The sequence below is a fragment of the Nerophis ophidion genome, linkage group LG09 (assembly GCF_033978795.1).
Source record: "Nerophis ophidion isolate RoL-2023_Sa linkage group LG09, RoL_Noph_v1.0, whole genome shotgun sequence".
Taxonomy (NCBI): Eukaryota; Metazoa; Chordata; class Actinopteri; order Syngnathiformes; family Syngnathidae; genus Nerophis; species Nerophis ophidion.
Window position 1 is genome coordinate 60,961,607 of NC_084619.1, and position 14,115 is coordinate 60,975,721.

The following is a 14,115-nucleotide window of genomic DNA, read 5'->3' on the forward strand; positions in this document are numbered from 1 at the left end:
TTTCCTCAAAAGACATGAAAGGAGGGTGAAAGAGTGCAAGATTTCACAAAAACAAAAAGTGGCACACAAGCCAGTCTAAAGCACAGTCGAAGAATGCTCGAGTTTGCAACGATTACCTCTCGTTAAAGGTTTGTTTGACAAACTTTTAATGTTTATTATTCCTATTGAATTATTATCTTGATATAATTTGTATTTTATCTGGTTTGGGAGTTCCTAAAAAACATTTTCATAAAGCACCAACTCTGGGAGTCTAAAGAAGCAAATGTGAGCGAAACCTTAAAGAGGTCCATTTTTACCAAAGGCAACAATCATAAATGAATCTTTTAGCACGTACATGACGTCGCAAAACATGGCGGTAGAAGCAAAGTTGAATCAAGAAATGCAACCTTACCCGAGCAAAAACGATGCATATTTATCTGGGAGAGTCTTCATACCTATGACCTTGACCCAGGCCACATACTAATAAGTTGTAGACCTCTGTGCTTTTCTGAGTTTTCATCAGCCGTGTGTAAATGTTGTCTGGCGCACAATAATTCCATATGTCTGGGAACATGACTGATGTATGATCATACTTGCCAACCTTGAGACCTCCCGAATTCGAGAGATTGTGGCGGGGTTAAGGGGGAGGAGTATATTTATTGCTAGAATTCACTGAAATTCAAGTATTTCTTGAATTTCATAAATTTCATTTATTTACATTTATGCACACCCATAACACTCCTCTACTCATTGTTGTATTTGAAAGTGAAATGCTTTGCAGCCAGTAGCACAGCCTTTGAAGGAGCATAGGTATGGGCTTCATCTGTGACATTTCATTTGCAGGAAAGGAGTGAGTTTAGGGTTGAATTGTCCATCCTCGTTCTATTCTCTGTCACTATCTTCGAACTATGCTCAACACCTTCTCTGGTTATGCATTGCTGTGTGACACGCGCAAAAGTCCCTTCATCAAATGCACCAGAGTCCGGGATCTTCCACCTCTCCCTAGCATACGCCTTCCCCTTTCGAGCTGTCCTGCACAAACTGAAATTCTAATTTCCAATCATTTTGAAACTTGAAAGCGTACTTCTTCTTCTTACTCGTTGCGCCATGACTGTTTCTTCTTCATTCTTCTGCTTCGTCTCTGTTATGTTTTTGGACATTACTACTTGCCGTAGTTTTGAAGCAATGCATGACGGGAATCCGGATGTTGTGTGTCAGTGTATTAACGTGCCGGCTGGAATAAACACACGCTGAGAAATAGCTCCGTGCCTGCCTACTTTGTGGGTTATAGATAAACCTATGGATAACGGAAACATAAATAATAGTCCCCTTCTTGTTGTGTGTGCAGTTGCGCAGTGAGCTCCAAAAGCCGTCGATTTTATAACGTGACTGGGCCGGCACGCTGTTTATATGGAGGGAATGTGGACGTGACGACAGGCTGTCCTCACTCAGGTCCGGCTAGAAATCGGGAGAATGGTTGTCCCAGCAGATTTTCGGGAGAGGCACTGAAATTTGTGAGTCTCCCGGAAAATTCGGGAGGGTTGGCAAGTATGCGTATAATCCTTGATATCACTCAACAAATCTTTTTTTGATTAAGTACAGGGATCTATTCCATACCCTAGTTGGATTTTTTTTGGCTCGTATCTGTATATGTTGGTTTGTTGGACCACCGCTTTCTTTCACTTCCGTTCAAAAGTCACCTGACTGAGCACAAACTACCGGCTCTAACTTCGCACATCCCGACAAGTTACCGTGGCGACGTATCCTGCTAAGAAGTTAACTAGCCTTCAAAAGACATATCAAGACCTAATCCTCAAATCAGTCCTGCTTCGTAGCACAGACCCCCCCCCCCCCCCCCCCCCCGGTTTGTTACTAGCGGACAACAACAACAAAAAAAAACAGCATGAGTGCATGCAAGTCAAGCGTCAGCGAAGACAAACACCAACAAAACCAAACTGAACCGTGACATTTTCATGCTAACACTCTCCCTTTCTGTTATAAATGAATAACAGTACATCTTACATATGCTGCTGGTTTAGGGCAAATATTTTTTTAAAGTGTATATACACTGAATCTATTTCAAACTACCTGACAAACGTTTTTTTCTGTATGTTTTTCTGTTTTTCTGGAATCAAGCTGCATCCCACTTGCAGTACCACCCCAGTCCAGCAGTGGCAGTGTGCTCTACCTGTCTCCCTGTCTGCTCCTCCTCAAGCTGGCGTCGCAGGGCTTCTATCCTGGCACAGTGGCTGGCATAGAACTCACACAGAGACTGGCACGAGCAATGGAGCAAAAAGGGACAGCGTGGAGGTAGTCAATGAAGGAGTAGAAAACAAAAGGAAGGGTTCATTATGCAAAATCTCACAAAGTATGACTCGGGAATGGCGGTCGCGACGCACAAGACGGGGAAGGGTTACGGGGTCAAGAGAGGAACGCACAGCTGCGGCCAGTTGGAGTCAAAATGCAAGACGGAAGCGAGTCAATGGTTGTTTTTGTCCTCTGGTTTGCAAAGAAGCACAAGCTGCGGCCAACTTTCATCCACATTAGCAATTTAGAAACAATTTGCGATGCTTTCCCGCATTCTTCCTGCCAGCAACACATCGCAAGCCTCCATCTTCCCCCCTAAGCACACCATTGTTGACGACATTAGGACGCCCCAGCATTGTGAGACACGAATGAGAAATAATGCACGCTCTCCATTAGATGTACAGTATGTCAGTATACGTGCCAGCAAGCTGCAGTGCATTTGCGGGCTTTAGAAATAACTCTAGTGAGTTTAATATGCCTTGTTAAGAGGTGAAGGTGGCCATCACTATGGCAACATGACTTGCACATATAAATATATATCAGCCGCAAAATATTCACTGCGCTTCACTTTTTCCACATTTTATGTTACTGTCTTATTCCAAAATGGAATAAATCATTTTTGCCCTTAAAATTCTACACACAATCCCACGTAATGACAATGTGAACATTTTTTTTTTTTTAGGTCTTATTGCAAATTTATTAAAAATAGAGATGTCCGATAAATGCTTTAAAATGTAATATTGGAAATTATCCCTATCGGTTTCAAAATCATCGGTATGGGTTTTAATAAAGCAAGATTTTTGTCTTGTTAAAACGCTGCTGTGTACACGGACATAGTGAGAAGAACAGAGCGTCAATAAACCTTAAAGGCACTGCCTTTTGTGTACCGGCCCAGTGACATGATATCTGCAGTTTTTCACACACAAGTGAATGCAAGCATACTTGGTCAATAGGTCACACTGAGGGTGTCCGTATAAACAACTTTAACACAGTAACAAATATGCGCCACACTGTGAATCCACACCAAACAAGAATGAAACACACATTTCGGGAGAACATCCGCACCGTAACACAACATAAACACAACAGAACAAATATTGAGAACCCTTGCAGCACTAACTCTTCCGGGACGCTACAAAATACACTCCCTGCATCACAACCTCAACCCTCCACACCCCACTTCAACCTCTCTCAGGGAGAGCATGTCCCAAATTCCAAGCTGATGTTTTGAGGCATGTTTAAAAAACAAAAAGCACTTCGAGACTTCAATAATAAATATGGCAGTGCCATGTTGGCACTTTTTTGTCCATAACTTGAGTTGATTTATTTCGGAAAACCTTGTTAGATTGTTTAATGCAATCAGCGGGGCATCACAACAAAATCAGGCATAAAATTTTGTTAATTCCACAACTTTATCTATCGGTATCGGTTGGTATCGGAATCGGTAATTAAGAGTTGGACAATATCGGAATTTCGGATATCTGCAAAAAAGCCATTATCGGACATCTCTAATTAAAAAAGAAAGAAAAACTCACAACCTTTGCTCAGTACTTCGTTGATGCACCTTTTGCAGCAATAACAGCCTCAGGTATTTTTTAATACGACGCCACAAGCTTGGCACACCTATCTTTGAGCAGTTTGGCCCATTCTTCTTTCTAGAAGCTCTTAAAGGGAAAACTGCACCTTTTTTGGAATTTTGCAATCGTTCGCAATCATTACGAAAGACAAGACGACGGATGGCTTTTTTGAATAATGCATTCTAACTCGTAAATCAAAGTCCGCTTACAGCGAAGCCGATGGGAGGTCCTCTATTCCGCCCAGAAAACCACAACAAAAAAAGCACCAAAAATATTTCATTTATATTTCATGATTTGAATAATTTATGCTACAGCCAATATGGACTGGACTCTCACAATTATATTACACCCTTTTTAAGGGGACGGGCATTACGTGCATTCGTATATAACTTCACATTTTTAGTCGCCATAAGTGGTTTTAACACGTGTTGAAGTCGACTTAAAATAGCCCTTCTTTTAGTATTTGTAACACTCATTCTATTATGTTAGAGCCACTATGGACTGGACCTTCACAATATTATGCTAAACCCACTCGACGTCCATTGCTCCGGTCTCCCCTAGAGGGGGGTGGGTACCCACATTTGCAGTCCTCTCCAAGGTTTCTCCTAGTCATTCTAATCGACGTCCCACTGGGTTGTGAGTTTTTCCTTGCACTTATGTGGGCGTTAAGGCTTGTGCAGCCATTTGAGGCACTTGTGATTTAGAGCTATATAAATAAACATTGATTGATATATAAATAAACATTGAATATCAACAACTATTAGTGATGTTGTTATTATAAGCGGTAATGTAGACAAAGTATTTTTAGCGGCGACCTGATCACTAGCGTGTATGCCAATGCTGACATCATCGTGACGTAAATGTTAGGGCGGGGACAACCGACGCAGCCAGGAAGTGTCCCGCAGGCCATACCTTTGTCACTGTGACCTTGGAAGGATGCAGACCCCGAATTGAGACATGGCTAATGAGAGATTATCATCACACTTCAACATATCTAACATGTTAATGCTCCCTCTTTTCTAGGTCAGCATTGCAATTGAAAATATGTTCTTTACCCTGGAAAAATTAAGGTTAGATATATCATTTGGGGCTGTCAAATGATTGTCCTTAATATCAGATTAATCACACTTTTGGATTTGAATAAATCATGATTAATCACAGGTGATTTACTCACTACGTGCGCCACAATAAAGAGCTGCTACTTTGTCTATACAAGAAATAAACGTTAAGTTTTGATCCAACAATTTCATCGGGGAAAATGATGCTGATTGGCTAAAATGTGCGGGGATGTTGCGGGCTTTAGTTTCTTTTCTTTCTTTAGTTTATTTCGAACATGAACACACTTACAGTACAATACATCACACAGTTTCGTATCATATAACTCTACATCATGTCCGAAAAGGAGTAGGAAGAAGCAAAGTTTATTTAATCCTACCCCTTTCCCACTTCAGAGCGTTTTAAAATATATAGAACCATTTACTGAACTTTTTATAATAAAATAACATCTGTGAATTAGTATACAGAACAGTTTTGTAATATGTATCCATTAATTCAGTCATTATTGACATACTGAGATGCAAAATATCTTATTTTCAATAAGGTTGAAAGTATTTCTCATAATTCTTCTTCTTTGTACTTTGAAAGCACTATTAATTTAAACAACCTCTTAAACTGGATCATATCAGTACAATGTTTAACTTCATTACTTAATCCATTCCATCATTTAATTCCACATACTGAAATGCTAAAGGTTCTAAGTGTTGTACGTGCATACAAATGTTTTGAATTAGATTTTCCTCTAAGGTTTTTTTTCTCCTCTTTAGTTGAGAAGTGTTGTACATTCTTTGGTTGCAGGTTATAATTTGCTTTGTACATAATTTTAGCTGATTGCAATTTTACCAAATCAACGAACTTTAACGTTTTTGACTCAATAAATAAAGGGTTTGTATGTTCTCTATATCCAACATTATGTATTATTGTAATTGATATTTTTTTGTAACACGGTTTAACGAATGTAGCGGACATTTGTAGTTATTTCCCCATATTTTTGGCCCAGGATGTAATTTGCTTTATTCATTATTGAAATACGTTGTATGTTTTGGATAAGAGATTTCCACTTCATTTTAACATCTATTAATACTCCCAAAAATCTGGTTTCTTTTACCCTTTCAATATCTACTCCGTCTATTTGTATTCGTGTATAATGCTCTTTTCTACTGTTAACTAATAGCACTATTTTACTTTTACTGAGATTCAAAGATAATCTGTTTTTATCAAACCATTTTTGTTAATTTGTTCATTTCTTCTGTTATTATTTGGACAAATTTGTGAGGCCGTGCATAATCCACAGGGATTTTTTAATTGGCATTAGGAATTCCTGGAGGGACTGAATGCACGCATACAAATGTGCAGGTTTTCATCAGTTTATTGATTCCCTGCTCTATATGGGGGGTAACGGGCTGACAATCAATACACTCACGGTACTAATGCACACCAAAATGTAAGTTGTGTGGAGCAATCGCAATGCAGTCGCTCGCTCTAAGATGTAAACATGTGTAAAGAAGATTTCACATTCCTATGGCGGTCAATATCAGAAAGCCAATGCCTCCTGGTTTTATTACACCTTATATTTGAGTTTGTTAATAGGGTAAGGCGAAATAAGTGCTCAACAAACCCTTTCAGTTTGTAAAATTGTCTATTTATGAATTCAGGGATGTAAAATTGTTTATTTTTTTGACCACTGACTGAAGAAACAATAAACTAACTAACTAAACCTGGAGGGAACGCTGATAAAACCCTGTCAGTTTGGTGGATCACGGCGTTGTGTGCCGCATCGACACGGCGGTCAGCGCTTGCTTACCTTCAGCTGTGTGTTGAACGCGTCGATCTCCAGCAGTTTGGCCCGAGTTTCTCTCTCCACTGTGTCGAGCTGCTCTTTTATCTGCTGTCGGCTGGACTCTTTCTGCTCCACAGCCTTGTGCAGCGACGACAGACTGTCACCTGCACGTTTGCACACACGTGTGAGTTACTTATTCACCGGCAAAGTATTGAATTTTATTCACTTTTTACACACTTTTTGAGGGCTGGACAATTATTCACATTTTGATTTCGATTAAGGCTTCTCACGATCATGAAAACATACAGGGTTTACCTTTAATATATTTGATTGTGGCTTCATATTAGCTGCCACACCTCACAAAATAAAGTACTATAATTAGAGATGTCCAATAATGTTTTTTTGCCGATATCCGATATTGTCCAACTCTTAATTACCGATTACGATATCGATATATACAGTCGTGGAATGAACACATTATTATGCCTATTTTTGTTGTGATGCCCTACTGGATGCATTAAACAATTTAACAAGGTTTTCCAAAATAAATCAACTCAAGTTATGGACAAAAAATGCCAACATGGGACTGCCATATTTGTTATTGAAGTCACAAAGTGCATTATTTTTTTTAACATGCCTCTAAACAGCAGCTTGGAATTTGGGACATGCTTTCCCGGAGAAGGCTTGAGGTGTGGGGGGTTAGGGGATAGCGGGGGGGGTGTATATTGTAGCATCCCGGAAGAGTTAGTGCTGCAAGGGGGTCTGGGTATTTGTTCTGTTGTGTTTATGCTGTGTTACGGTGGGGATGTTCTCCCGAAACGTGTTTGTCATTCTTGTTTGGTGTGGATTCACATATTTGTTACAGTGTTAAAGCTGTTTATACGGCCACCGTCAGTGTGACCTGTATGGCTGTTAACCAAGTATGGATTGCATTCACTCGTGTATGTGTGAAAAGCCGAAGATATTATGTGATTAGGCCGGCACGCATAGGGAGTGCCTTTAAGGTTTATGGCGCTCTGTACTTCTCCCTACGTCCATGTACTACTCCGTACAGCGGCATTTTAAAAAGTCATAAATTTTACTTTTTGAAACCTTATACCGATAATTTCCAATATTACATTTTAAAACATTTATGGGCCAATATTATTGGACATCTCTAAATACAATGTATTGTAGCATCCAGAAGAAAACAAAGTCTGACGCCCTTTTTTTTTTTTTTAGCTTTTATTGCCAATTTTAAGCTAAAGGGCCCAATTCCAACAAGTATTACCTCCGTGCTTCACTTCTAGACACACAACACTTATTCATTCTACGCCGACGTGGTGTGTTCACAGACCATGGGGAAAATGACCACCATAACACACTAACATACCCATTAACACCAGCAGGTAGTTATAGTATGAATGGCTATATATAGTTTATTATTTGTGAACTATTGACTAATGATGCACTCAAAATTTGGCCGGAAAAAGACGTACATAGATCACTGGAACAGCACTCAGGAAAACCAAATATTGTGATGATGTAAGCTATATGCACGGGGTTGTCTGGAGCGGAGGCAGCGTGTTCGCGCTTTAATATATACCCGCGGACAACCATCTGGAGGTTTTTATTGAGAGAAAGGCAGCGCAAAGACGTCAGGCTCTCTGCAGCTCGCTTTTCATGGCGCGACAGAAGAGTCTATAAAGACGAGTACAGTCTACAATATCACCAAAAATAGATGTTAAAATTGTTGCCAGTCGTTTTTATTAAAGAAAGAGTGACTAAAACAATTGGAGAAATCTGTGAAGAATTTTTTTGTTATAACAAGTAATTTACTTGCTGTGGTTTATTTGTCACTTATTTGAATTAAAGTTGAGTTTTGGTGGTACATTAAATACTTGTGTTTTAAAATAATAATAATCAGGTAATTCATCAAAATAATGTTTATAATAGTTTTTGCTATATTCGTCCAGCCCTATTTCAAAATGCAATACAAGTATTTTTGTTCATAAAATGCTACAGACAATAACCCCATAATAACCTCTTAGACTGAATCGGGTTGGATGTGAAGCGTTGTTTTTCATCCAGGATGTCTCTGTACATTGCTGCATTCATCTTTCCCTCCATCCTGACTAGTTATTTTTTATTTTTTATTATTAAATCAACATAAAAAACCACAAGATACACTTTCAATTAGTGCATAACCACCCCCCCCCCCCCCTCCACACTCATCCAAACCCACTCACACAAAAGGGGTTGTTTCTTTCTGCTACAACATAGTCTGCAAGGGACACAGGCCCTGACATTTTCATTAATTACTATTTTTTATGTAATATTTTTTATATTGTTTTACTTTCTTTTTTATCCAAGAATTTGTATTTATTTATTTATTTATCTTATTGTATTTATTAAAAAAAAGGACCTTATCTTCACCAGACCAGGTTGTTAATGAAATTAGATTTGTTTAAAGGGTTTTTAAAACCACGTCCCGTCCAGATAATGTCCAAGTCGGGCTCAGCAACACACACCTTCATCCATGTACACTGAAAAATTAAGAAAACAACAGATTGCACATAATTTATAAACAAAATTAAATTTTCAGGACTATGCTGACTAGTTTATATATTTTTTATAGTTTATACTGATCTTTTAATGTACTTATTTACCTGTTCAGCACTGAGGAGAGAAACCGTGCCCCAAATTCCGTTGAACTGGTGTACTGTCTGTGCTTGTGCAAGGACAATAAGGAGTTTTCTTCTTAAATAATCAAAGGTGTATCAACAAAGTATTGCGCAAAGACTGTGAATACTTATGTACCAGTGATTTATCTTTAAATAATTTGCTAGATTCAAAAAAAAACTTTTGACATTGGTATTACAGGGTATTGTGTGTAGATTTTTGAGGACAAAACTAATTATGGGGTATTGTGTGTGGATTTGCCCTGCGATAAGATGGCGACTTGTCCAGGGTGTACACCGCCTTCCGCCCGATTGTAGCTGAGATAGACACCAGGGCCACCCGCGAACCCGAAGGGAATAAGCGGTAGAAAATGGATGGATGGATGGTGTGTAGATGTTTGAGGAAAAAAAGTAATTATGGGGTTTTGTGTGTAGAATTTTGAGGAAAAACATGAATTTATTCCATTGTAACGTAACGAAATGTGGGAAAAGTGAATTGCCTGGACCAGCCAGGCCCAGCAGATGGACATGAGTCGTACTCACGGTGCAGACTGTTCTGTTGGACCTGTTTGAGCTGCTCATTGAGACTCTGCTTGTCAGGAATGAGCCTCCCCAGCCACTGCTGGGAGTCCTGCAACAGCGAGAGCGAGAGTAAGGTAACACGTAGGGATGAAGGCGACATCTGTGCGCGTACGTGCAGCTGCTGTTGCAACAGCGTGATCTCAGCGATGCGTGTTTCTCTTGTCTGGTTGGTCTGCTCCACCTCTCTGCGCTGCGCCGACAGACGGAACCGGACGTCCTTTAGCTTGCCCTCCAACTGGGTCTTCTTGTCGTTCTGTCCAACGGGAGGAAGCGCGTAATTACATTCAGTGACTTCAAAGCAATTAACCGCGCTGTTCATCCTGCTGAGCAGTTTGTAATTGACAGGGATGCTATGTCTATCTCCTGGACGTGTGTGTTGTTTTTTCGGGGGAGCGCATGTTTGATTACCAGGGCCTCCAGTTCAAACTCCAGGGTCTTCTTGCGGGCTTTTAGCAGAACAATGCTCTCCTGCTCTCGGTTTCTCTGAGTCAGAAGTTCTTGGCGACGCTGCCGCTCCCACTCCAACTGCCTCTGCCGCTCCAACTCTCGCTTAGCAGCCTGGACAACGGACACAATTGGTTGCCATTGGATACAGCTCATTTGTCGGTTTATTTAATATGCATCGTAATCAACCCACGCTCCTTTCCCTTCTTACTTCTCTGTAAAACTGCACGATTTGGAATAAAAACCTAATTGCCATTTTTCTCTCCAGAATTGCATATTTTAGACATATACAGTAAATGCAAAAAACTGCAAAAATATCGAGTGAAAGAAGACATGTTTTTCGAGTGTGAATCAACATATTCTTGTCTCAAGGTGCCACACATTAGAACAATATGCAATAAGTCACTTTCAAAAATATTTGCCTTTATGCAGACAGACGCAGAACTTTTGTTTCCATCATGCTCTAAAACTGAGGAAAAAATAAATAAGAATATACAGTTTATATAATCTAATGTATAAACTGTATATATAATCTAATGTGCCCTGCGATGAGGTGGCGACTTGTCCAGGGTGTACCCTGCCTTCCGCCCGATTGTAGCTGAGATAGGCGCCAGCGCCCCCCGCGACCCCGAAAGGGAATAAGCGGTAGAAATGGATGGATGGATGGATAATTTAATGTAATTTTAATATTTTAATGGGCCTGCTATGTGTTCCCTGAACTTCTGGCTTTGGGTTGATCGAAGCCAACATACTCCTAAGACAGCGGCAAGTATAAAATGCATAATTTTTAGGCATCAACATACAAATTTAGCTAAAAAGCTAGCATAAAATGTTAGCATGCTAACATTAGCATGGCGAAATAGGACAAGTTAGTGAACTTCTCGGATAGCGCCAAGTATCAAAATGCTCTATAAAATTAGTTGAACAGCTAGAATAAAATAGTAGCATTCTGATATAAGAGATGTTAGCATACTTCCAATATGGCGCCAAGTATCAAAATCCATGATTTTTACATCCAAACAAACCAAATTAGTTAAAAAAAAACTAGCATACAGAAAATGTAAGCATGCTAACATTAGCATGAAGACAAAGGCCAAGTTAGCTTTCTTTTAAGATGGCGCCAAATACTAGAATGCATTATTTTTAGGTGTAAACGTACAAAGTTAGTTAAAAAGCTGGCATAAAATTCAGCATACTAACATTAGCACGATGACATAGGACAAGTTAACATTTTTCTAAGATGGCGCCATAAAACGCTTGCATGCTAACAGTAGCATGATGACATCGGACAAGTTAACATTCCTCTATGATGGCGCAATAAAGCGTTAGCATGCTAACATTAGCATGATGGAATCGGAAAGTTAACATTTTTGTAAGAGAGTGCCAAGTATTAAAATGCACTATTTTGAGGTATAAACATACAAAATTTGCTAAAAACGATCAAATGTGTTAGCATGCTACAGAAAGCATACTAATAAGCGACGTTAGCATACTTCCAAGATCGCGCCAAGTATCAAAATCCATGACTTTTACGACTAAACAAACCAAATTACTTTAAAAAAATAGCATACAGTAAAATGTAAGTGTGCGAACGTTAGCATGATGACATAAGACAAGTTAGCTTTCTTTTAAGATGGCGCCAAATACTTGAATGCATTATTTTTAGGTGTAAAGGTACAAAGTTAGTTAAAAAGCTGGCAAAAAATGTTAGCGTGCTAACATTAGCATGATGACATTGGACAAGTCAACTCAAATGCCAGTTTGCTTGTGGCACTAGCTAAAACCTGCATGTGGGTTCTATGTGGACTAATGGTGCAGCCCTACTTCTCTCCTCTCAATTTCTTTGCGTCGCTCCTCTTCTCTCTGTCTCTCCAGCTCCCTCTGTTTCTCCAGCTGCTTCTCCAGCTCCTGCTGCCGCCTCCTCTCCTGCTCCAGCCTCTCGCGCTCCTGACAGAGAAAGAGCAGACGCACAAGTTGTTGTCTCTTTTTCACTTTTCAGTCTCGTTTGCAGTGCAGTTGCAGTACGACATAGGCTATTTATGGTACAGTATGTTGTCAAATGTGTCACAATGCGCCCAAGAAAATGTTAATACTGCAAGTATTGTGCGAATCACACACATCATACGTCTGATTGTAACATTTTACTTAGTTGTAGTTTTCATCCCAATTGTAATCGCCATGTAAAAACGCTGATGCTAATAGAAGCCTGTCTATGGTAAATCCAATGTAAATTATCATCGAGCTCTTGGAGCCTTACTCTACGTTGAAACGTTTTCTCCCAGGCATACTTGTTGAGTTGCAACATTAGTTCGAGGGACTTTGGCTGAGTCAGCCCATGAGTTGCAGCTGAGTAAATATGAAGTACATCTGGTATTTGAAAAGTCTGTATGAAAGTGTACTGATGAAAACTTGTTCTGCCCGACCTTTCTCTCCTGTTCCTCCCTTTCTATTGCAGCCAGCCTCTCCTGTTCCTTCCTCTGCTGCTCCTGGAGAGCCTGACGTCGCTTCTCCAACTCCAGGTTTCCTCGCTCAAAATTCTCCCGCTTCTTATCCTCAAAGGTCACTGCGGGACGGGCAAGAGCAAGTGCATACAAATATTAGTACTGTGGAGGCAAACAAATGTCCTAATGTAGGATACTGTGCCCGTCACCTGGGAGCTTCTTTTCCTGGCTGCTCTCCGCCTCTTCCTCCACCTCCTCTGGGAGGCTCTTCTGGTCCGACTGAATGCTGTCACTTCGCACACGCCTGGAACACGCAGTCCGGTGGTGTTGTCATACGCAGGTGCACAGAGGTAAAGGTTGCAGGATGATAAGGGGGAAATGCAATATTTTAAAATACTGTGTACTCAGGCTGCACCATGTCGGAAAAAACAATTGTGATTTTTCTGGCCAAAATTACAGTTCAAATTGCGATTTTTTTTTTTTTACATACACACAAATGCATAAAACTGAAAATATAGAGTGAAGGAAGACGTGTTAATTTTAGACTGACAATGTGCCACGTGTTCCAATAATCTACTTGTATAAATATTTGGCTTTATGCGTACAGACTGCTGTAGTCTCTTAAACTAAAAAAATATATACATATACAGTGATTATAATGTAATGTTATCATAATGTATTATAACAATACAAGTAACCATTTTACAGGATATAAAGTTTTATTTCTCATTACTAAGTTAAAAAAGTTAAAGTATCCATGATTGTCACACACACACTAGGTGTGAAATTATTTTCTGCATTTGACCCATCACCCTTGATCACCCCCTGGGAGGTGAGGGGAGCAGTGAGCAGCAGCCATGGCCGCGCCCGGGAATAATTTTTGGTGGCTTAACCCCCTATTACAACCCTCGATGCTGAGTGCCAAGCAGGGAGGTAATGGCTCCCATTTTTATAGTCTTTGATGGGTAGAATTGTTTCGTACTGTACTGTAATTGGAAGGTATATATATCTTTGTTATCATAAAGAAATAAACAAATAAATAAAATTGACTCGTTTTTGTAGCAAAACTTTTACTGAATTAAATATTGAACATCTTAAAGTTAAAAAAAAAAAGTTGCTATCAAATGATTACAGCATTCGCGCTCGTTCGTCCGTCTTGATGGGCTCATATTTCCCATTCCATTTGAAGCTGATCTATTCCCACAGCGGGACATTTGGCTCTGACGTCATATTTGTTTTCCTCTCGATTTGTGTCGCTTTGTAGAACTTCTCACTAGCGAGTCGCAAGG

The 14,115-nt window shown here is 39.8% G+C and overlaps 1 protein-coding gene across 1 annotated transcript in view; it reads right to left on the bottom strand.

The window, feature by feature from the left end:
* The window catches only part of itsn1 (intersectin 1 (SH3 domain protein)), a 91,984-nt gene that overhangs the window by 51,205 nt on the left and 26,664 nt on the right, over window positions 1-14,115 (bottom strand). Inside the window, 7 exon segments of the mRNA XM_061911382.1 lie at window positions 6,724-6,863; window positions 9,903-9,990; window positions 10,054-10,194; window positions 10,350-10,499; window positions 12,210-12,332; window positions 12,809-12,948; window positions 13,036-13,130. Coding sequence (XP_061767366.1) covers window positions 6,724-6,863; window positions 9,903-9,990; window positions 10,054-10,194; window positions 10,350-10,499; window positions 12,210-12,332; window positions 12,809-12,948; window positions 13,036-13,130 — 877 coding nt within the window.